The sequence below is a fragment of the Hyposmocoma kahamanoa genome, unplaced genomic scaffold (genome assembly GCF_003589595.1).
Source record: "Hyposmocoma kahamanoa isolate Upper Pololo Valley unplaced genomic scaffold, ASM358959v1 78, whole genome shotgun sequence".
NCBI lineage: Eukaryota > Metazoa > Arthropoda > Insecta > Lepidoptera > Cosmopterigidae > Hyposmocoma > Hyposmocoma kahamanoa.
In genome coordinates this window covers 7,060,922-7,085,107 of record NW_020653945.1, presented here as the reverse complement: position 1 = coordinate 7,085,107, position 24,186 = coordinate 7,060,922, and the positions used below count along the sequence as shown (strand labels likewise).

The 24,186-nt window shown below is 37.0% G+C and overlaps 3 protein-coding genes and 1 long non-coding RNA gene across 5 annotated transcripts in view; 1 reads left to right on the top strand and 3 right to left on the bottom strand.

Annotated features, from left to right (window-relative positions):
* Positions 1 to 923: 923 nt before the first annotated feature.
* Positions 924 to 5,924, bottom strand: LOC113233278. Of its 2 annotated transcripts, XM_026468341.1 has the most exons (4): positions 5,775 to 5,924; positions 3,093 to 3,180; positions 1,762 to 1,849; positions 924 to 1,098 (listed from the first exon to the last, which is right to left on the bottom strand). In XM_026468341.1, the coding sequence occupies exons 3-4, from the start codon at positions 1,846 to 1,848 to the stop codon at positions 1,024 to 1,026; spliced, it is 162 nt and encodes a 53-aa protein (XP_026324126.1). In that variant the 5' UTR covers position 1,849; positions 3,093 to 3,180; positions 5,775 to 5,924; the 3' UTR covers positions 924 to 1,023. The 2 variants fall into 2 exon arrangements, with proteins under 2 accessions (XP_026324126.1, XP_026324125.1); XM_026468340.1 differs by lacking the exons at positions 3,093 to 3,180; positions 5,775 to 5,924 and adding an exon at positions 1,988 to 2,093.
* Positions 5,925 to 6,818: 894 nt separating this feature from the next.
* On the bottom strand, positions 6,819 to 16,130 carry LOC113233139 (leucine-rich repeat-containing protein 20). Its single transcript, XM_026468146.1, has 4 exons — positions 15,792 to 16,130; positions 8,541 to 8,684; positions 8,121 to 8,288; positions 6,819 to 7,949 (listed from the first exon to the last, which is right to left on the bottom strand). The coding sequence occupies exons 1-4, from the start codon at positions 15,952 to 15,954 to the stop codon at positions 7,783 to 7,785; spliced, it is 642 nt and encodes a 213-aa protein (XP_026323931.1). The 5' UTR covers positions 15,955 to 16,130; the 3' UTR covers positions 6,819 to 7,782.
* A 2,039-nt stretch (positions 16,131 to 18,169) lies between these two features.
* Positions 18,170 to 22,814, top strand: LOC113232778. Its single transcript, XR_003310653.1, has 3 exons — positions 18,170 to 18,182; positions 20,953 to 21,147; positions 22,694 to 22,814. It is a non-coding gene; the product is annotated as an uncharacterized LOC113232778 (long non-coding RNA).
* The window catches only part of LOC113232777 (PDZ domain-containing protein 8-like), a 92,002-nt gene continuing 88,792 nt past the window's right edge, over positions 20,977 to 24,186 (bottom strand). The window contains exons 21-23 of the mRNA XM_026467562.1: positions 24,048 to 24,171; positions 22,671 to 22,894; positions 20,977 to 21,109 (exon numbers count right to left, since the gene is read on the bottom strand). Coding sequence (XP_026323347.1) covers positions 22,711 to 22,894; positions 24,048 to 24,171 — 308 coding nt within the window. The 3' untranslated portion in view covers positions 20,977 to 21,109; positions 22,671 to 22,710. The remainder of the gene's footprint in view (positions 21,110 to 22,670; positions 22,895 to 24,047; positions 24,172 to 24,186) is intronic.

Below are 24,186 nucleotides of genomic sequence, written 5' to 3'. Positions count from 1 at the left end.
TTTGCGAAAGGCTGCTGGCAGCAGATGGAAGTGACCAACTGAGGACCGGGCGAAATAGCGCGCGGTGGGTGAGGCCTATGTCCAGCAGTGGACTGCGATAGGCTGATGATGATAATTGAGCAGCAACTATGTAGAGAAGGTAGCTACACGCTTGAAACTGCTATTGTAACTATAGCAAACTGTGCTAGACTTTGTCACGCTGTGCCAACTAAGCTAGAGAACGAACCAGCGGACCTTACGAATTTTTCTATGCGCTTGTTGCAGGTTTTGGTTTTTAACGACTTTTTGCCATAGCGCCATCTGCGAGAAATCTATTTCTTCACTCGGCCAGGAGCCTTCACAGCTACCAGCAGCTGACTAGATATGTCACTTTCATAATTGTAATTAAGGTCTGCTGGTTCGTTCTGTGGCATCTAGCACGGTTGCTAGAAGACGCTCTGGTTCGAATCCAGCCAGATCGAAGGAATTTTTTATAAGTGTTCGATCTTTGTATTAATAGTTAAGAAACTAGTGGAGTAATTTCACAAAAAATAATGAATATCATGATGGTGAAACATCCTGACATTCAATAAACTTAAAGACCATTCATTACTTATGTATTGATTTGATATAATACGATGTTCCCTTTTTCTCTTTAAAGAGAAACCCAAAAATTTGTATGTTCTCTTCATGGTATGCAAAATTTCAACTTTACGAAAGTAAAGTTTATGCACAGCAAAATCTCTGCATAAACTTTACTATTATCATGTTTTTATGGTAGAACCAATTACAAAATGGTATTAATAATCCTGAAACAAAAATTGTGCTACATGGTGTAATCTACAGACTGAACATGGTATCAATTTACTGATTCTTGAAAGGGTCTGCATAAAAAACACCTTACAAATGATTTTCTTATTGAATAGCAAAACAAAAGAACGATTTTTACACAATTTTATTAATTCCTAAATGATTGTACATTGCTCTTAACAAAACATAACTGTGGAAAGATACTAAAACAATAAATAAATTTTATGAATCTGATTACTTCTTGGATTTGGGTTTAAGGATATTGTACAATATCACAACACCAAAGAATGCGTATGTAGCCTTTGCTGTCTGTAACAGAAAAAAAAAAACGTTTAGGGTGCCTTCAAATTAGATGCTTCCAGAAAAGCTGCAGAGGTGCGACTGTGGCGAGGCAGCCACACGTCTATGGCGCTTCAGTAATTTTTAGTTCATTTACTGTGACTGCTGACTGAAAGTAGCGTGCGTGTCACAACAGTCTAATTTGAAGACACCCATAATGTTACTAACATAATTAACACTTTATAATTTGTTTAAGAAACTTTTGTAGTTAACCTTACTTAGACAAATTATAAACCCCAAATTGTGTAGGGAAGCTTTATTTATTATATTATTATTATAAGCCAATTTATTTATTATTATAAGCCATTGACGGGTAGTCAAAACATTAAAGATTTGAGTTTACATGTACACACGCCCGCACGTCAAGCTACACATTGACGTATCTCGTTCCGTTACACTGGAGGCGATTATCGAACAAAAATGTGTAGTCTGATGTGCCGTTGTCCGTACATATTTAATGAATCGTGTAGGTATTTCAATAATAAATAAAAAATATATCCAGTTTTGCAATGATAATCTTTAGAATTCAAAAGTAACCATATATAATTGCTTAATAGCGTAGGGAACGTAGTGAGATGGGTAACCTCAAAATGGGAATTAATTTTAGTATTATAAAATAGCAAAACCACTTACGTTAGCTCTGCCATTATATGTATGACTGTTGAAAATCTTAGACAGGCCCTTGAGGTTGGCGCCTTCGGCAGAATCTCCACCAGCCATCCTAAAATACGTACAAAATAATGTAACCAATAATTCGGAGTTCTCTCATCGTAACACAGCCTTAAACTTCTTGCAACGGTTTGATAGTATGTTTTACAATATTAAGACCTTGTTTATTAAAGAAAATCAATAGTAATACCTTTAAAATAATTATTTTAGCCTTATATAATTACGAAACTACTGTAGTGTAATAGAATGACAGCTGAGTAGAAGGAGGGGTGGTGCGGGACGGGTGGCTGTGGTAGTTGGTTAAAAAAAAACATTGTGTGCAACCAAAAATAAAATACCAAATCAAAAATTTGGTTTATGCATATTAATGAGATACATACTAGGCTTTGAGTTTTGTATTTAACGTTGGAATATGTAAAACTTTTGATTTTAATTTCAATGTTTTCGGAAAGTAAATGAGCACGGTCAAAACGCAAAAATTGAAGCGTGCAAGAGCACTAATTTAAAAAAACCATTTTTTAATTTAAATAATTTTGTTCAAAAAATTATAAATTAGAATAATATTTAATTATAAATATCTATTATAAATTTGGGTTCCAATATGTTTGGGTTAAACTCATCATACTATCTTTACTAACTACTTTAGTGATAATTTCGTCATATTCAATAACTTTTCAGTTCTTTACCAAACAAGACAATGATTTAGCCTTAGAATAATAACGCATAGAATGATAGTTTCATATCAAACGAACTGTCACAAGTGAGGCAAAAATCAAATTCATGTAGGCTAGTTTTAGTAGTAGGTTAATTTTCGGTTTTAGTGACTATTTATATAAAAATATAAGTTGAAAAGCGTTACTTCCTTGTGGAATGTGATGTTAGTATCTATTTTATGTTTGTCTGACGTATTTTTACACTCATTTACCGCACATTTCGTCATTATTAGCTAAAATTCTTGAGCTGTTCGCGGTGCATGTTGACCTTGAGCACTGACGGCCCGCCCGCTCGTGCGCCCCAATGGGAGTGTTTCAATTTGCCTCACTAAGCGAGGGCGGACTAGGTTTTTATGCGTTATTATTCTAAGGATTTAGCTGCTAAATTTCTTTAGTGTAATTAGCGGAGCTGGATATCAAATCATGTCTTTGTAACGGAATGCTCACTTTTTTATCTACCAATGCGCCACTTCACTGAACAATTACCGAACAAGGCAATGGCGAACTTAAGAATTGATGAAGTTAGACCGTAAATTCCGGTATTCTTTTCTTATTCAAAAGGATACAGAAAAAAATACATACCACCTTTGTCACTGCCATAATTTTCATTCTACCTTGTTTTTCGATATAAATAGTAAAGAGCGATGAGTGCGCACGTTAGTTTAGCAGTCTGGAATCAATTTAAAGCTTTGGCAATATTATACATGTAGGTACCTACGTAAGGAATACCTACCCTCGCGAATAAGGGTCGCTCTTCGCTTCAAATCGTTGCAGCCAGACAGCGCCAAACTGCATGCATTATTAAAACCAGCAATGCAACCATAAACTTGATCTTCTACAACGTAAGGTTTAAAAAAACATGAAAACGTGATGTCGCTCTGCCGCTGTCTGCCTTTCAAGACAAGAACCTTATTGTTGAGAACTTAAGTATCTAACAATTTGTATTGCCGTGAGAGCACAAGCTGCCGAACAACAGGATGTACTGCGTGTCGTAGCACGGCTTTAAGTTGCTTTTCCACACCGACGAGACGAGACGAGAATTGAAATATCTATGACAAAATTTATTTTCTCTCTTAGCCCATCTTCGGTGGAAATAGTCTGGATTGACGAGAATGAGCGAGAATTGAAATATTTGTTGATGAAATGTTGAACCGTATATCTGCCTGCATAGAGTATTGTACTTTGCAACGGAAACACGATTTCTCGCGCGAGCTTGCGAGTGCGAGTGTGATACGTACAATTTGAGATTTAAAAAAAGATAGCTCCGTTTCTTCTTCCGTTGACATATTTAATAATAATAATTTACGGAACATGTTAATCCAGCCGCGTGTTTATCGCTAAACGAACTGAACAGCACTAATTTGTCACAATCACAGCGCGAGCCCACGCGTGCTTTTAATTGCAATTTTTGGTAGAAATAAGCCGGCGAGATTTTAATTCTCGTTTCGCCTCACCTGTGGAAAACCATCTTTACTCTGTTAGAAGAAATGCACCTGTATTATTTACTAGAGAATAATTCTATTTTATGTTGCAATTAATAAAGTGCACCCGGCGCAGCTCGACGTCGCCCGCTGCCGCTGCTGTATCCTCGTTTGAATCTTTTATTTAAAGAAATATAACCTTATCGTGTATAAAACTTCTTCTATGTTGATACACACAGTACAGACAGCCTTGACTACAGTATGCTGCTTGTACTAGATATTTTTGGCAATATACGTACACAGATGTGTACATAATATATAAGTACACTTGACGTCCTTTTCCCATCGTGCTATATTAACAAAGTAGATACCATAGCCTACCACTTGCTGCGATGCCATCCTCATCCGCATCAATACTTTCATTTTCATACACGCAAGTTGGTAAGGGTAGGTACTCTTGACCAGGCCTTTCTTTAAGACGTCCTCAATTTGGCAAGTTCGCCTTGGTCAGTCCTTATCACGGAGTCCTTACTAACTCGCTTTATAAATCTGTTTTGTTAATATTCTTTTATTCATCCTCTTTAGGCACTTGTCTGAACACTTAATCATCTCTTTCTCTATCTTTGGTCTTTCTTGAAGGTAAAACAAAATAATATCTCATGGAAAACGCTTGAACAAATTATCAGGCAGATTGCAATGACAGACGTATTAATTAAAGGTTCAAAATTCCTACACGTAACGAACGAACGAACTATGAAGTTAAGATTGTAATCTGGCCGCTGAATGATTAAGATGAAAATTTACTTAAAAAATTTACTTGCTTAATTTAGAAACATTCCTTTGATCCAACTGAATCTGAACCAAGCTGTGGCTGTAGTCGGATCGAAGGAATTTTTCTTTGTGTTGTTAGATCTTTGTATCAATAATAATAATATGGAAATTTTATAATTAGTCCAATTTTAAACACTTGATTATGACGAGGCTGCGATTCTGCCAGAGATGCGCGATGTTGCTAGGTGGTGCGATGATGTGTAGCGGCGCTGTGAAACGATGCGACGTGTCGCACCGCAGAGATTTACGCATGACGCATCGCAAGAAATTGCGAATTGCTCCGCATCGCGCGTTTCTGCGATGTTAATCTTCTTTGTGTTCTTTTCCTATACTTTCGTATCAATAACAACAGTGCAACACTTTTTTTACGATCCATGTCGCTACCTAGTTTAAAAAATACGTTCAGTGCGGCTCATGATCGTCGAAGGAATGGTTACCCGAATCGTGGCAGTGAGATGTCTTGCCGCACGAAATCGCATCGCAGTAATTCGCGTCGTAGTTTTCTGCGTTCGCATCGCGCCGATTCGCAGTTTTGTGTTTCGACCCTTAGCTAGGCGGTGCGTGGGAGGATGCGTAGCGAAGGTGTGAAGCGGTGTGGTGGTTTCCACCAAAGCTGTGCGAGTTAGCTAAGTGGGGCGAGGGTGCGTAGCGAAGCTGTGAAACGGAGCGGTGCGAGGATGAACAGCGGATTCTTTTCAGCTGTGCACGGGTGGGGTGAGCGGAGGCTACAGCCCAGTAGCTCTAGTTCCTTAAGTTCGTTTTGCACACGTTCCTCGCTCGCGTCCCAAGCACACATTCCTCGCTCGCGTCCCTCGTACACATTCCTCGCTCGCACTCCTCGCACACATCTTTCGCATTTTTGTACAAATACACACAGAAAAGTATCTCCGCTAGCTCTTTTCCACCAGAGCTAGAACGAGGCTAGTATCTAATCTTATTGGCACACCGCCTAGTTACATCGCACATCTCTGGTGGAATAGCAACCTGAAGCTTGAAATAAGGTATGCCTTACGTTAGCTCTTCCTCGTATGGTTTGACTGTTGAAATATCGAGAAATTCCCTTTAATTTGGGGTCATCTTCCATGTCATGGCCCGCCATCGTGCTAGGATTCGTGACAGGTTGATCTGCGGTCTCAAGATTCCATTTTAAATTTATTTTGATATCTAAATTCACAGTATCTAAATATCTGGTTGAGATATTTCACTAATGTAGAATTTGAGACATTTTCGAAGTGTCATTGTTATTATTATTTTTCCCTAATGGCAGTGACTAGGCTTGAGGTAGTGTCAGTTTTAAAAAATAATATGATCATTATAGAAAAAAAAAATAGAAATGGCTGCTGCGTCGTACTGTTGTTTGAAAGTAAATAAAAATAGCCGCTTCCAATTATAAATTACCTATATTAATTTAAAAAACCGACTTCAAAAATTCGTGGAATTATATCTATTTGCAAAGTTTTGTTGAAATCGGTTACAGGGCAGTGCGCGAAACCGGATTCATCCCCTAGTTTGCCACCCTTAGAGGTGGCATATTTTCTTCAAATTTAAATGGGATCACTACTGAGGAACCCTCTTTCTACAAAAAATAATCATCAAAATAGGTTCGCACATATAGTCATAAAGGAAGTTATCGCGTAACGTACATACAAAAAAAGAAAAAAATACTATCGAATTGGGAACCTCCTCCTTTTTTAACGTCGGTTAGTAATTGACCTCATTATCACTTTCCATCAGGTGAGATGGAGGTCACTGAGGTCACAGAGGTGCACTGGGATCGTATTGCTATTTTTATTTTAAAAAAAGAACAAAAATATCATTACGTGGTCGCACTGGTAGTGCGAATAGAGGAACAAGCCAAGTTCTATATAGACAGTTTGAAAATTCTAACTGGCACAATAAGTAATAATTAGAGTTGAATAAAACAAATTTATGTACATGCATTAAATGCTTTTAATATCTTCATGTAAAAAGTTCTTATAAATTTGAAAAACTTACATCTAAGAATATCTTCAATATTTTTGATAATTCTGTTTAGTTTACCAATAAGATTCACATTCCATCAGTCACTTATCTTTGGGCAATGTCCTTAATTTTACAATCGGTTAGATAAACACTACACACTACTACAGTGCCATGTGCTAGTGTTTCAACGATGTACTTTTTGTTATATTGATTTTTATTGAATATCATGATGATATTAATTTCATTTTTTTGTGAAACTACTCCACTAGTTTGTTATAATTATTAATACAAAGGTCGAACAGGACAGGACCTACGACTGTGCCAAACCAGGGCGACCGCTTACGGCGTTAAAAGCCGTAAAACCCAATAAAAAAGATCTGTAACAAACACTTAGAGAAATTCGTAAGGTCTGCTGGCTCAGGTCCGGTCAGGTCGAAGGCATTTTTCTTTGAGTTCATACTTTGTATTAACGTTGATTTGCATTAAACAATAGGCATTAAAATTACTATGAAGAACATAAATGTGGTTATCAATTGTTCTATTGATTCCCAAAGATTCAGTCTGATTTCTTATAAAATAACAACCATTCTAAAACTCACAGGTCCTTTCATTTTTGTAAAACTAAAAACACACTATTAATCACGATGGACTAGTATTTAAACAGTGACAATATTAACACAATCTCATCAAATCTTAAAAACAGTAGTAGGTACGTAATGAAATATTAATTTTGTCCAAAAAAATCCATAAAATTTACAGCTAAGTAAGCCAAAATAATTAATGTGTTTGTTAATTAATAATGTAAATACTTTCATATTGAGTTATATTAAGTACCCAACCAATAATTAATTTGAGCACATCAAGAAAAATTAACGTTCTCTCGTAATTTAAGCTAAGACAATGCGACTCAGGTTGTCGCAAAAACGTACAATTCACAACATGAATTATTATGATATTGCCGTTTTTTCACAGAGATAGATCACAGCTAAGTTAGGGCTAGTTCAGCAGTCTAAACTACATCAGGCCCTGAATGCAAAGTTCAAAGAGAGCAGATTTCCTTATATCAAAATATCCTCTTCCCAGTCTTCCTTTTCTCTTTCGGAAACGGAAACTATAGGTCGCGTTAGCTGCTTCAGTTCTTCAAGTGTTCGCGGGGGAATGGGGTTGTCACTGAGATCTACATACTCTAAGGCTCGAGATCTAGCCAATCTGTCAACATCAATTTCTGTAATGGAAAAAGAAATTTCTTTAGAACAAAACTCATTAAAACTAGCAAGTATTTGTAATTTTAAAAATATGAGTGTCTAAGATAATTTTATCATCACAACAAAATGTTAAAAAGTTTGATGATGTCAAATTACCTAAAAAGATTAATGAAAATATAACATTAAAGTACCAATGATCTGATTGTGATGTGCAAGTACTGTTTGTAGACTAGGACACTGCGCTACGATGTAAGGTAGGGCCACAAAGGTATTGTGAGAGATGTCAAGCCGCTGCAAGCATGCAAGTGTGCATAGCTCGTCTGGTAGTTTCGCCATTTGGTTGTTCGAGAGGTTGAGTTCTGAAAAGAGTTTAAAAATTTGCTTTTTTATATTTTCATTTATTTCAATCAATTCGAATTTAAACAAAAAGTGAAATTTTTGTCATATTCATATTCCATATAGATTATATAGTGAAAATAAGAGTAATAAGGCTAAAAACAGTAGAATATAAAGTTTAAAACCATCAAGAGGTTCTTAAATGCAATGTGGACTTAGATTTGCATTTTAAAACCTCTTGAAAATTGAATCTTATAGCGCAACATAGTACTGACCTGTAATGAAATTAAATTTAACAGCAAACTTTGGTGGAATCTTAGTGATCACATTGCCACTGAGATCACAGGTTTTCAGTTCTGTGTGTCGCATAAGGTGGTACACTGCATCTGGGATCTGCATCAACTGGCATTCTGACAGATCTGAAAAGAAAGCACCAATATTGTTAGAAATCTATTTCATTAAGTATACATAAATGATGTATTATAATCACAGAAACAACATAAAATGAACTGATAGTGTGAGAACTTAGTTCTTTTTTCTGATTTCTGTTATGTGTAATATACAAGCTATCGAGAATAAATTACATAATTACAAGTTCCTAATATTCATTAACAGTCCGGTACACACCAATTATACTTTTGACACAATTTATGAATAAGCCAATTAGTCTATTGGAGCAGAAATATTGCCGAGCATTTTATGCATGTTACATTATTCACTGGTAAGGAATATTATCCAATTTTCGCAATGTTTCCAACACCGCCTGTGATTTAATGTTGGAATAGAAATTGTGTTATAATTCTATGTTACCTAAAACCTGCGTTTCCTGTGCTTCTTCGCACCTTAAAATCACACGTGTCACAGCCAAAGCCATGGTTCGTTAAACCACACGTTAGTTTCACTTGGCTAAATATTCAGAACTGCGCGCCCGTGAAGTTATTTTTAAATCTTTCTATTGGAACACTAGCTCAGTAACAAGTTAATGTGGTTTTATAAATGAAATTGTGGCCTTCCGTTCGATTCTATTGGATATGAGTACATAAGACAAATTATTTGTGTAGGTAACCTGTTAAACTTTAATCGAAAAACAACAAAATTCTTTAAAAAAGCAACTTATTCCGAAATCGATCTTTCTATTTAATTTTAATATTATTATATTAGAATTCCCTGAGCGGTGAATTCGCATGACATTGACACATTGACCATCAGCTGATTTCAACTATTGACGTTAAATTATTCCGTTCAAAATTTTTATAAGTTCGACTCGAAAACCTGCGAGTTGACCTTTATTTTTTTTACGTGCCTATTTCTAAATCTTCCTATAATGTGACGAAAAACACTATAAAAGTTTGTAGTAGTACTTAGTGCCTATCTAACAAAAATTCATGAGAAAATAAATAAATTATGCTCTTAAGTAACAGAGTACTTGGCAATCGAAAACAAAATGTATGTTTCTATTACGAAATTTTACTATCGCAATATATCACATATCGTACAGGAAAGTTAACACTGTACAGTGCTTTAGGTGAGTCATTTACCATCGCAACAAGGAAGTGTTATTTTCAGTGACCTCTATAAAAACCTGTGTGTCTCTATATAGTATAAATTGACTTGTTAAGGTCAACATGTTGGCTCCAGTATAGCTAGTTCTTGTTAATCATTGCACACGAGACTTCTAAATTCATCGTCTATTACAAGTTGTTTTCTAACAAAGGCAGCACGCAATAAAACCATGCGAGTGCGTTGCCTTCCGCGTGTTAGCGCATACGTTGAACGTTCTATTTAGGTATGTCTTCTGGGACTTGTCTTCCGCAAGGCGATCTATCGGTAGACAGGGTCGATGTGTGAAATGTAGGAAATTAGATATGAAAGTTGAAACACATTCGAGCGCAATAAATGTTTTAAACTAACTAAAGGAAATATTCTATTAAATGATGGTAAGTATAATAAAGTTATGCAAAAGTTACGTAATCATCACTTTCAATAATGAAGCAAAGTATCTAACTCTGGCAGATTTTAGCAAAGTACTATAAATAAACATACAATTATTGTATTACACATATTCAAAATCATACAACGTGGCAGTGTTCAGAATACATCAATGAGTAAACTGCGCAAAAGAGTTTCCTTTCGTTCTCCAAAATAGCGGACTAATAATAGAAATTGCGTCTTACTACGGCTTGGCCAACATTTCCACGGGAATGTGCCATATTTTTTAGTAAAATGAAGGTTACAGTGAATACGAAAACAAGTTTACTTTCAATAGCAATTTTATGAAGTCCTGATTTCCTGATTTAGTTTTCATTTGAATATCTTGGCTACTCTCCAAGAAAATCGCGTCAATGAAAAAAAATAACAAAGTACCTAGTCATATCATATTCAGGCAGTTTACTTCGTCATTTGGTTCAACAAACTTTACGAAGATTTTAATTTAATTGACTAATAAATTGTGAATTCATGCCATATTGTTTTTTACTCAGAACTACATACATTAGTTGGCGTGACGGGGTAAATTGTTCTACGAAAACGCTCTACAGGCCTAATAATTAAGCCATATGAAATTAAACCGCGCAACAAAGGCCAATAAGTGTGTACCTACCAGATTAATTCGGCCTCGGTTTGTTTCACAATTTTTACGCGATATCTTCGTTGGTTTACGAAAGTTAAATGCAACAGTCATTTTGTAGCAGCTAACGTTGCGTAAAGGAGAAGCATATTTCGCACAATTATACCGAACCGTGAAACACATTCTAACATTTGTCTTATTTTTAAATAAGTGTAAAATCTACACTTATTCTAAAGCATTCGAGGCTTGTTAACTTTTTATTGTTGGTGGCTGTATACAATACAATAAGATAAGTATGCGTCATGGTCAAAGTAAGTAGTAAAAAGTTAACCAGTAGAAAGTTTGTTACGCGGTCGGAAAAAAGTTTGAAACTAAAGAAAATTAGGTAAGAACCATCTCTGACTGAGGTTCAGTTTTATTTTTAGTGAAATTGAAATAGGTTTTATTTGGTTCCGAACATAATTTTTGCTAGTCAATTTGAGGTTTCGTCACGAGAATTAGTTAATTCGACGCACAGAAATATTTGAAAAGGCTGATTAAAACTTAATATGTAAACCACGTTTCTTCATTAACATTTAACTGAACTTCAATAGATGCCAATTATTAATACATAACATTATACCTACCAACATCCCTGATTTACATATTTCATGTCATCATAGCTATGATATATTACGTCTCGAGATACCTACTATAATTCAATAAGCGTCTATGGTACGTTCACACTAGTATCGTATGGGTATGATGTGCGTTCGACAAATCGCGAAGTGGAAACTAGGCTATTCGGTAACATGTTACACAAATAATTGGGAAACGCATGTCTTGCGTATCGAGATACGGAATTTGAATTTATACTAATTGATGCGAAATACTGAACTTAATTTAGACATAAATCGTCTCTTTACATTTCATTGGTATGTTGAAATGTTTGAAACTACCTAAATTGCTTTTTTCAACCTATATCATCTTGAAAGGATGAGGTTTTCAATTCGACTGTGTTTTTTTTGTGTATATATTACGCGATTTGAATGATTCTTTTCTGTTGGAAGGGGGATATCTCAGTAGTGGTCCCATTTCTAATTTAAAGAAAATATTCCACCTTTGAGGGTGGCACAGTGTATGAATCCCGCAGCTTGATTTTGGTTGCCTCTCCCGATCGGAAACTGCGTCTTTTCCGAGTTTTCCGAGAAACTTTTGATATTTCAAATCATAACAATAGTTGATTTAATTCACAAATTAGAAAGATATAGTAGGAATCAGGTCCATTTTCTCGCTCAGACCCATCTGATTTCGGGATTACCAGATCTGTTCATTGGATTACACGCACTTTCCATTAATAGATTTCAATAAACTTGCAAAATATATATCATTTCACAAACTATTGAGGTCGGTTATTTTAAATAAATTTTTTTTTTTTTTATAAATAACGCGCACACTCAACATAGCCCCGCACTAGGTAAACCCTGTGTCGCGGGTGCCATGGACACACATATAGACAACCACAAATTACACCCAAACTCACGAGAGAAATAATTGTAGGCCATACAAACATTTCTCCCGGCCCGGGAATCGAACCTGGGACCTCTGCGTGGCAGTCCGGCATGGTAACCGTTCGGCCACAGAGGCAGTTAATAAAGTAGTTTACGAAATATTTTTTTCATTATTATGATAATCAAGTAAACGGGACGAGTAAGTCGTGCGCCTGGTGGTAAGGGATACGCCTACTCATAACAATTCCTGTGCTACAAAGATCTGAGGAGTGCCATATCTATTGAAGTCTTTTTCCATCCTCTAAGATGGGAATGCCGCTGAGCCTGCCACCCAGACACATAAGTTGACAAGACCCACGTGCCTGCAATTTCACTTATCCTTATAATGTTCTACTAACTAAAACTCGGCTAAGTGACAATTGCTCAAATATCCGTTTTAAATAGAAAAAGATAGAGCACAAAATTCTCTTTTAAAAACCGTTAAAATTAGTTAACGTGTTCGACTTGTCGGAACTTACCCTGACGATGGATAGCTGAAATATCATTAAAAATTTTAATATTCTAAAACTAGGTTATGGTTTTTTATTATATCTACATATATCTCACAAAAATATTTGTCTGTTAGCCACGTTTTGATAAGCGGGCGGGAGTGTTCACATTATCTACTGCTTGGTGACTGGAATAGGTACGGTGGCAGTACTTCCTTGGACGAATTCTATCACATGGATGTCTACTGGTATTAGTATCTGCGTTATTTGCAATATGTTTTAGTACCTTACCTATGTCTGCCGCCAAGCACTAATGTGAGCATTTCTGCGTTCCGATTTTGAAGAGATTTATCAACCTATGTCTCAGGGTGACGGGCGCCCCGGGCGGCGTCGTGGTGAATGTTTACTGATGCCACGGCGCCGACTCAACCGGCGAGAGGGAAACCCGGGGGGGTTTTAGTGGGGTAGGCCTTCCAGTGTGGAGGGAGAGTCCCCACATAACCCCTGAGTCTCCCTGGGCTCAGGGGTATCCATAAAGATTTCCCCCCGTCAAAAAAAAAAAAAAAAAAAAAAAGGGTGACGGGCGCTGTGACAGTGCTTCTCAGATCTTTGCGTTTTAAAGCTCTGGGTGGCAGTTGCAATCGGACAGTTGCAGAACTGTTATGGACAGGCGTGTCGCCGGACTGCCACGCAGAGGTCCCAGGTTCGATTCCCGGGCCGGGAGAGAAATTTTTAGGGTCTATATTTATTTCTCTTGTGAGTTTGGGTGTAATTTGTGGTTGACTATGTGTATGTCCATGGCACCCGTAACACAGGGTTTCCCTAGTGCGCGGCTATGTTGAGTGTGTGCGTTATTATTATTATGATTATTAAAAGGAAACAAATTGGTTGGTAAATTAATGAACAAATTTTCCTGAAAGTAATAATTACATTAATCCTCAAAGTATCGATTTTATGAATCGACCATACCTATTTTCGCGAACGTTATTAATTATGTCTGGATATTAGCAGGAAGCCGAAGCGTATCGTGAGATCATTCCAAACAATGCTAATAAATACAAGGATGAAAACGCATTTTACTTGAAGAGTAACGAAATTCTAGGGAGAAGCTAAAAAGATAGAGGCGAACATTTTGCTCTAGGTATTCAGTATTCATTAATATAATACTGTGGCTTGGTATCTACAAGAAGTGTTGAGGTCCATATTAGTTATGCATTATTTACGCACTCTTTAGCACTAGTTTAGAATATTTTTCGGATCTAATTCGCGTATAGTTTTTCCAAACAAACGAACGTTTCTCCTCATTCAACGTTTGACGATTGATGATGGACCTGTAAAGGGCCCGAAACTTCGGTTTGTTTGTGGAAACAAATATACGCAATATAGATCCAAAAATAGTACTTCCTTATTTTAAATTTTCTGTGATGATCCGTCGTATAGTTACCATTTGTTTTCAATTTTATTCTCCCTTCACTTAATTATACTATACAATAATTTTTATTAATGCATAAGGTAAAACTTTTACGTTCTCATATGACTCAATGGGATAAACCTGTTAACAGCTGCGTAACTCCAAAAAGTGATTCATTCTCTTTCAAGAACTGTGATGAAAGTTTCCATTGCATAAACAAATACGTCTATGATTTTAATCGGTAATTATAATAATCGCTTATCGGAGCCGACAATCGGTAAACGATTGTTGTGGATGAGATATTGTTTTATAAATAAATAAAGGAGGCATTGTTATAACGATAGTGTGGGGAGAAGATATGATGAAATTAGTTCCGGGTGTACCGAAGAAATACATCAAGTGAGACATACGTATCTATATGTGTAATAAATAATTTCAGTATATATATTTTATTGTTGTCTACTGTCTGGGAAACCCAAGGGCTGGCAGCAATCTAGCCCAACGCATTAACTTAGCTATACAAAGGGGGAATGCTTCTAGCATCTTGGGTTCCTTGCCGCGGGGACCCAATTTTATTCATAAAATTGAATTCTAGTTTTGGTTTCTAGTATTTAAGCTTTAATTACCTTATTTGCATATTCTAACTTATTGTCTAATAAATAATCATTAAATTAATTTATTTTGTTGTTTATGAGAATGAAATTAAATTCTTTTAGATAAATGCTAACCTAATCACTTTAAAGAATAATTATGAATTCTTAAATTCGAGTGAACGTTTTACCTTGTTCTACAAAACGTACAACGCATACATTTACTAAAATCAGCTTATCTATGAGAAACTTAGAAGTTATTTTGCGTTATGTTCTTAATCTAAACAAATGTATATAGCACGGTCGTATATCATCCATTTCTTCATTGACAGAGTTTATCGATCTTATATATATATAGTAAATTGTAGTTTTGAGACTTGTTTCTTGTTAAATGTCATCTAAGTATAGTTGTCTATTTTAATGTTCCACATTAGTAAACATTATACGTGCTCGCTTTATAATTCTGAGGCGTATCTCTACTAATGTACGCAATTTCAAAGATAAGAGTTAACACTTGTTTATTTACTAGCAAAATTTGTGTTTACAATATACACAGCGCCTCGTTGTAATATGGAATTGTGTCAGCATGACCAGATTTGGAGAACCTTTTGTTTAAAAAATATTTACAAAAACGGTTATTTTTTTAAAATAGGATTCCTGCATACATTTAAAGAGTTAGTAGATCAAATTTACCGTTACTTGCCTAATGAACTATCATCATCGAAATTTCTAAAATATTGACTCATCCTCACCTATTATGTTGTTGATTGCCTATACATATATAATATGTAGGATTTCTCTTTGTAGAAGTCGTACGTTGCATTGTTTGGCTCAACAATCTACTTACCTACTTTCGGTATACGTTGTTATACCCGACTAAAATAATAGAGTTTATGGTACACTATGAATTTTAAGTGAGGAGTTTAAAGAACTTGCTATTTATTATTTTTAGGCAGTATTTAAAATATAAAGCCACCTTACCAAGCTGACTATTCTCTTGAGCATCTTCACACCGGGCTACGACCCTAATGATAGCTCGCCCGGCTAACCTGGCGCAGATCATCATGGCAGGAGCCCGTGGATCAACTTCTTCCGCCTCAGCAGGCATCCTCGTATTGCTATCCAATTCCGATGGTGGCCTCATCACTGCACTCAACAACAGTCACTGCCAGTCACTGCACTTCTGAGTCCGGCCTCACTGCTCAAGTGTCACGAAGACTTTTAAAACGATCTGTTACACGAGTGTTCAAGGTTCATCCACTACCGTTCCGAAACGCAAAGCGCCTGGGTGCACGGCAGAACAACGTTAAATTCGAGCGGCGCGTTCGCGCACAGCCTTTATATCTTCGCCAAAACAAAGAAGCGTGGTGCGCGAGCGAGAGGCAACAACAACAAACTCCCAACTCGCTCGCACTGTCTGCTGCGCAGTTGACGGATGCACGAGGAAAATATAGTACATTTCAAGGGTCCTCTCATCACAATACAATGAAAACACGGTTCCTGTCGTCATAAATAAAGCTCATCATTAGTTTCCACGTTTTCGATTGAAACGATCGTCACGTTCTCTTTTAGAGACATTGTGTGTGATCTCAGGATCCGTTATCAGATCAATTGTTTGAAGTTCAATAATCGGCGGAAAGAGTGCAATGCCTGACGATCGGGTCGATGTGAAAGGATGGGCCAAATACGATTTTCCAACCTAATTCACAATGAGCAGTGCGTGTCGCTGCGAGCACGTATGTTGCAATTTGTTACGGCCGCGCTTGACGTACGCTCTTTATTGCTATAATTCTAAAAGCGATTTTAGACAACTCTTCTGCCAATACAAATAGAAATAAGTGCTTTTATAAGTTTTGATAACTATTATGATACGGCAGGATTCGAGAGGCCTTCGTCCTGGAGTGGGATAATCTCTGTATTTCTTAAATATTTTAATTTAAAAGGTATCTGTATAGTTTCTATTTAGGTATATATTTATCAACAGTTTTGTAACGACCTTGTGTAATGTTTGGTATAGGTACGTATTAAAGTCTTTCTAATTAAATTGTTGTAGAGATCGTGAGTTCAATAATAATAACATTATAATAATAAATATGATAACAGTTACAACAGTTAATAATAAAGATTTATTATTATTTTAGAATCTTTCGCTTCTCCCAAGGCCTAAAAGATTAATTTTGAATTTTTAAATGGGAGAGGCTGTATTTCAGGTTCAAGAACCGGCGAACAATACGTGCCATATAGAGCAGAACCGCCTTCTGCATCTGTGCTGAAAACGACACGCCACGGAAGTCCAACCACCTCAAGCTGCTAGCAAGTCTGACTGGAGTAAACCCATTTGCGCACAAAACAATTATTATTATTATTATTATTATAAAATATAACACAGTGGTTAAAAGTTAAAATAGTGGATAAAACCAGTCTACAGGAAGAGATAAAAAAAATGGAAAAAATAATATTCCCCGGCCGACTGTGCCATTGTCGGGGAATACAGTTTCTTACATTTAAAAAATTAAAATTAAGGTCATTTAGTCCATGGGCGAGGCGAGAGTCAAAAAATAAAAAACACAAATATTTTTTTTATTTCTCACCACAATACAACGCACTTGAAACTAAATAAGTACAGTCGTAACTAAAAAATTGGTGGAATTGAGAAAACATAAATTGGAAGTTTAAAAAAATACTGAGTTTGAGGATCCTATTGGGAATAATGTGATTAATACTTAGTTAGCCTTTAAAAAAATAAACGAGAATATAAAATCGGTTTCACTTAATTTTTTGAACTTTCAAATCGTGTTTTTTTGATTCCACAATTTGGAGTTGCGACGTATTTGATTTCATGTGCGTTATTAAAAGTAGGTACTAACTACATATGATAATACATATTGAGGGAGACTGATGCCTAAACTAGGCACATGGCCTGATACCAGGACACCCCTTGGGATATAACATTTTTATTGGCACATTTGAATGGTGATAACATTATAATTATTATAATTTTCATTAAATTAATATTATAGGTAATTGGAAAATTTATGAATTCATTTCTTGTAGGACACAGATTTTTTAAATGCGTTTGCGTCACGTAGAAGTTTTGACGTCCGCATTCGATCGTTCAACGCACTATTATCAGATTGTTGGCCAAAGAAAGACGCAAATTTCCATCTGAGATAACCTTGAATTCCCGCCAGAAAGTGCTCGTAGTCCCGTGCTACGGTTAATATAAATCTATTTATTTAAAGAGGTTATAAACGGGCGATGTTGTAAAATTCAGAACGCAACAGACGATGTTTTTTTCATAAATGTTTACAAAACATGTGGTATATAAATCATTATGGTAAATACGGGCTTCCATTTAAGTACCTGAGATAGGTAATTTTTTTCAAATTCATGCGTAACACATTAAACTCACTTTATTTATACACAAAAAATATCATAGTAGAACAACATTAACGTGGAAAATTCTTATTCACCTACTTTGAGTCAAGATGTTTCATCAGCATACAAATTTAAAGTAGAATGATTAACAGTAACGGCTCCATTTCTAATTTCGTGTAACATGTTTTCTGGTTTCAAAATTAATGTTGAGATTTTACAACAGCATTTATTAACACACCTTAATGAGGAACATTAGACAATATTCAGTGTGAGTTTTCAGAACATCAAATTTATTAACCTAATTTGAGTATAGTACATATATCGCAACCCTTACGGAAGAATGGGATAACTGAAGTTACATCAAAATTGTTTATTGCTCCATTAGATACAGAAAAATATAACCCACATCCTCAATAAACATTTTTGACGTAACTTCACTTATGCCATTCTTCCATGATAGGTGCGATTACAAACGGCATAATCAAAAGTCGTACACGTTTTCACTAAGTCTTTAGCTTATAAACCAGGATATACGCAAAGAAAAACCATACAGTCATACTTTCTTGTATGCTTTCTTCGATCTATCGCAATTTGTTCCACCATTCATTGGATGGTGTGTCTCCATTATAGCTTTGAACGCACAGTTGAGTGCGCTATGTGCGCGCTCGTTGACGCACCAACTTTTCCGTCATAACGCGACCGCTGACACTTCCCAGAAGTTTTTTCACCACCGCAAAACTCGAGGTCGATCCTTTGTGCTATTTCAGGAAAACCTGGAATCGCGCCAGTTCCCTTTTGGACGAATTTTCGACGCAGTTTGTAATGCGCACAGTTCTTTGATCCCGTTTACTTACTCTTCAAAATCGATCTTTAGTCTACTCACATACGACTCAAATTAGTAAAGCATTTTAATAAATAATAACATTTTGAACCGAACCGTAGCTGTTCTTTGTTTAGACAAAATCCAGATGGAAATATTGCCCACGTTTCTCCAAAATCTTAAATAATGATATGTTTTCCGACGTTTTCAATGTTAAGGCTGATGTATTTTTCCTGCCGAGTGAGTGAAGAAATTTTGTTCGAAAATAAACATTCAAAGTCAAGAACCTTAAGGGAGATAGAAATTAATGTATAAAGTATTCATGAAGTTTTACGACGGAATTTTCAATATAGTACTTTTGGTGTAATCAGGCCACAACTGCCAAACACAACAACTTCTCAAGCGATAGATTTATAGATTCTACGAACGAAGTTGGTCGATAACATTTTTATATTTAAATAAGAGAGTTTTAAAATTTATCAAAGTTTAATTTAAATCATCTTAATCTTTATTTCATAGGTAAGCGACTTAGACTTGAAATCGTCAAATTGTTTAAACTGTTCTACTCATTCGTAAGGCAGATTCCCCTGAGAAGAATGAACAAGAAACTCTAGAGTATTGTAGCTCTTTGTAAATAAACATTAAACTTTATCATTCACAATATTTTATTTCAGATTTTTATGACTTCCATGTGATTAAACACTTTTGGCGTATGTCTTTTGATTTTGATTTTGATTACATGTCGACGGAGTTTTGTAGAAACAGCGAACGCGCCATTTCGAAATATTTTTCAGGGGAGCAAGTTTTAGTTTTTCACGACCGTTCCAAATACTTAAATCGTTTTAAATTCAATTTTAAAACTTAAACTTAATTCAAACCAAAATAGAATTTAAAAACAGAACGTAAATATCGAGTTCTTAGGTTTTCGCGATTGTTACACATAGGACGTAAATATTTTAAAATAGTCGTTAAAACCTGAAACACGCTCCCCTGAAAAAATTTTCGAAATGGCGCTTTCGCCCTTTTTACAAAACATGACGTGGCTTTGTTATACCAAGAGCATGATTTGTGGTAAACCACGCGCTAATGTAGAGATACATTATTAATTTGTAATTTTCTTGTAGTTGTAGTTATATCCATATCCGACACAGTTCGTGACGGATATAGGTACTGCGAAGCGATTAGCCGAAAACAGTTTTGCCATTAGTTAAACCATTGTGCCAGTTATGGCATAGCCTTTACTTCCGTAGCAAAATGTACGTTTGTGAGCCAATTAACACGCATTGTACTTCTCGTGATGTCTTAACAATGGACCACAATAAAAAACTCGCGTCGGTTCAGAATACCTACTATTTACGCATCTGCGTCTGTTTATATTTATATTCCGTATTAAAAAATAGAGCGCTTGTTTTGATTGTCCATGCTTAGTCGTTAAATAATCGAAGATTACTAGAAATACCTGTTTATTACGATAGCGGTGGAATATTACAAAAGTGGGTAATCGCGTTGTGGCAACTGGTGACTTTTGGCCCTTTCATAGCATGACAGTTACGCCATTGTCTCTTACTGCAACCATCAATTAGCCATGGCCGTGACTGCAGGTGCCTATGGTTAGTACTTTCGAATCATCGATTGGAACCATCAGTAACCGGCGTCAGGAAGTACATAATGCACGCTGCGCTGCATAAACGAGTTCATCAAGGCGAACTTGTGAATTGGGTTGAAAGGAATGACAGTGTTTTGTTTTAATTATCAGTTGTTACGTAGACGATAATGGATAATAGCAAGTGTATTATCATAACTATTTATCAAATCGTGAGTTTAGGTCAACACTTGCGTAAAGACTTATAGACAGGTTATAATGGTTGGGTGATCGAAAGAAATTAAAATTTGTAAAGAAAACGAGAATATCACAACAATCAATAATAGTTTAATGATATCAAGTAGGCGCAGGGCTGGGCTGCGCGCGTAGCTGGGCAACTTGTGCGGCTGCGCAGCAGTGCAACATCAACGCCGTTAGTGCGCATGCGCGGCCTTCGGCTGAGTCGTCACCTGCGCCACCGGCGTCCTCTGCTGACAGTTCCTCGCGGACTGCTTGCAACTGTAAACAAATGTCAAAGAATGAAGACCTGTATCATGGTGTGTTGGTGACTTACAATTTTGAGTGTTAGTTTTGGGAAAATTTATATTATAGTGACATATCGAGTTCTGAGATTTTCGCGACTAGTATACGTAGGAAATGAAACTATTTTTTCGGATCTACTGGTGACTGACTGGTCATCCTTGACCATGGGACCTGTAAAGGGCTCGAAACGTTTGTTTGTTTGAAAAAAAAAACAAATAAACGCGATTTAGATTCGAATAATGGTTATGACTTTTTTAATTTTTATTGAATGTCAGAATGTTTCATCACCATGATATTTAATAATTTTTTGTGTAATTACTAAAAAGTCTAAAAAGTCGTTGAAAAACCAAATACAAAGATCCGACAACAAGCACATAGAAAAATTTGTCAGGTCCGCTGGTTCGTTCCGTGGCTTAGTAGGCATAGCGTCTGGCACGGTTTACTAGGAGACATCGGTTCGAATCTGACCGGATCGAAGGAATTTTTTCTAAATGTTAATTTTTGTATTAACAATTTTAACTTTTTTGTTAAAAAACCGACCTCAAACGCTTGTGGAATTACATCTATTTACCAAATTTTATTGAAATCGGTTAACGGAAAGTTTTACTTAATTATTTATATTTTTATGATACTTAGTGACGGGACGAACAAGTCGTGTGCCTGATGGTAAGCTACACGCCTGTCCATAACAGTGACAGTGCCACTCAGAGCTTTAAATTGCAAATACCTGAGGGGCATTATCACTGCGCCCGTCACCCTGAGACAAAAGTTTACAAATCCCATGTGCTTGTAATTTTACCAGCACTTTTACCCATCAAAACCGGAACATGCTGACGTTACTGCTTGGCAGCAGAAATAGGAAAGGTAGCAGTACTACTGCCGACCAGAGCATTGTGGTGCGGCCAGAGTGCGACGGCATAGAGTTTGTAGAGGATGAGCAAAACATTCTCTGGTCCTTTCAGCCGCGTAGGTTTCTGGGACCTGGAGAGACGCTTCGGCGTCGGGAAGTGACCGTGTCTTACAGCTCCACCACCAAAGAGGAGATTTGGTAGTAGACTAGAGCCGACAGCTTAGCAGTGCAACCATTGGTTGCACCGGTACCTATCTGGAAAATTGAGAGGGTGCTGTGCGTGCACCCGGTACAGCTAACCAAAGGCACTACCCTTTTGAGGATCGGATGAAGTCTTTGCGAATGGACTGATCTGGGGTCAGGTCCTGACTGAGAAGGTCCCTGTGCGGGTTCGCTTGCATAGGTTATAGTGCCCTTCCCGTAAAACCAAGAGGTTGATACGGAGGACGACTATAAACAAAACTATTGTAGAAAATAACGGGGCTGACCAAGTGATAACCACTAATTTGTTACTACTGATCCCTATTGATCACTTTCCAACAAAAACAGGATCATGGAAAACAATTCAGGGAACATCCAAAAAGAGAATACAGTCGAATTGAGAACCTCCTCCTTTTTGAAGTCTGTTAAAAATAAAATAATTTACTATTGATAGTGACAATTTAGTGTAGGCATAGAAATTCTCACCATTTCGTGTATCTGCTGCGCAGAGAGACGCGCTGCGAGTTCAGGTGCGGAGTCCCTGGCAGCCGCGAGCAGCGCGTCCGGCGGGAGCGCGCTGCGCAGGGCCGGCTGCAGCATAGCCATCACCGCGCCGCCACCCCCCTCCGCGCCCCGCTGCAGCCACGTCGCCCCGCACCCGGAGAACGGATTGCCTAACTGCTCCAGCGACTGCTTCCTGTGACATGGAACTTAAACGTGAAAAATTGTTGCCGTTGTCGTATCCTCGCTTTGCCATGGTGTTACAATAAAAAATATTTAAACAGAAATGCTTGGAAAATTCTTGTTTATCAAGACAGCTTTATGTAGGGTTGCCAGAAACCCTAATTAGTAATTCGGGTAAAAAAGGCCGAACACCCCACATTTTTAAGGATTTTGTGTTGTAGTTTTAATATTACAATTTTTGTTTTAAATAAAGTCATGCTTTTTTGACCAAAAATCATCACCATCATCAACCCATTCCCACTGCTGGGCAGGGGTCTCCTCCCAGGCGAGTGTTTAGGCCATAGTGTGCCACGCTCAGCCAATGCGAGTTGGGGACTACCTACATTTTCCAAGGGTTGTGAACCTTCATCACGATGTTCTCCTTCACCGAAAAGCTCATGGTAAATTTCAAATTAAATTAAATTTCGCACATAAATCCTAGAAACTCAGAGGTGCGAGCCCGGATTCGGACCCACGGCTTCTTATTGAGAGGCGGTAGGTCAAACCCTTAGGCTACCACGGCTTCGAAATATCTTCTTAAATTCTAAAAGCATAACAATAAAATAGAATTAATCAATCTTCTTTATTATTAATCATCTATTATTGCAATGGCTAATCAACCCATTTTTTCCATATTTACGCTATCCATCAAAATCAAAATTAAATACAACAAAATTTGGTCAAACATAAATAGCTTAACAAAAGATATAGAAGCCGAACACCTTCTAATTTGGCCGGATAAGCATCTAAAAAGCCTATGTCTGGTTTTATACGGTCGCTTCCCAACGCTAGCTATGTACATATATTTAGTAGCAGTAGAGCTCCTTGTGAAAGAGTTCGTCCAGGGCACAACTGCACCTTATCTATTTCTGCCGCCAAGCAGTAATGTCAGCATTACTGTGTTCCGGTTTTGAAGGGTAAGGGTGAAATTACAGGCACATGGGACTTGTGAACTTGTGTCTCAGGGTGTCGGGCGCAGAGGCAGTTTGCCTAAATTCTTTGCGATTTAAAGAGCTGAGTGACACTGCAACTGTTATGGACAGGCGTGTTGCTTACCATCAGGCGCTCGACTTGTTCGTCCCGTCATTTGAAATTAGATTGAAAAAAAAAAATTTGATAACTTGATGGTTACCAACATACCTGGGTGTATGACTTGGAGAAGGGGGCAGTGACCGGGAAGAGGCGCAGGATTTGGGGGCTGACAATGAGTGCGCAGAGCCTGCTCGCCGCAGCCCTGCCACCAGCGCACTCATTGCTCCGCCACCTGAGGAAGTATATC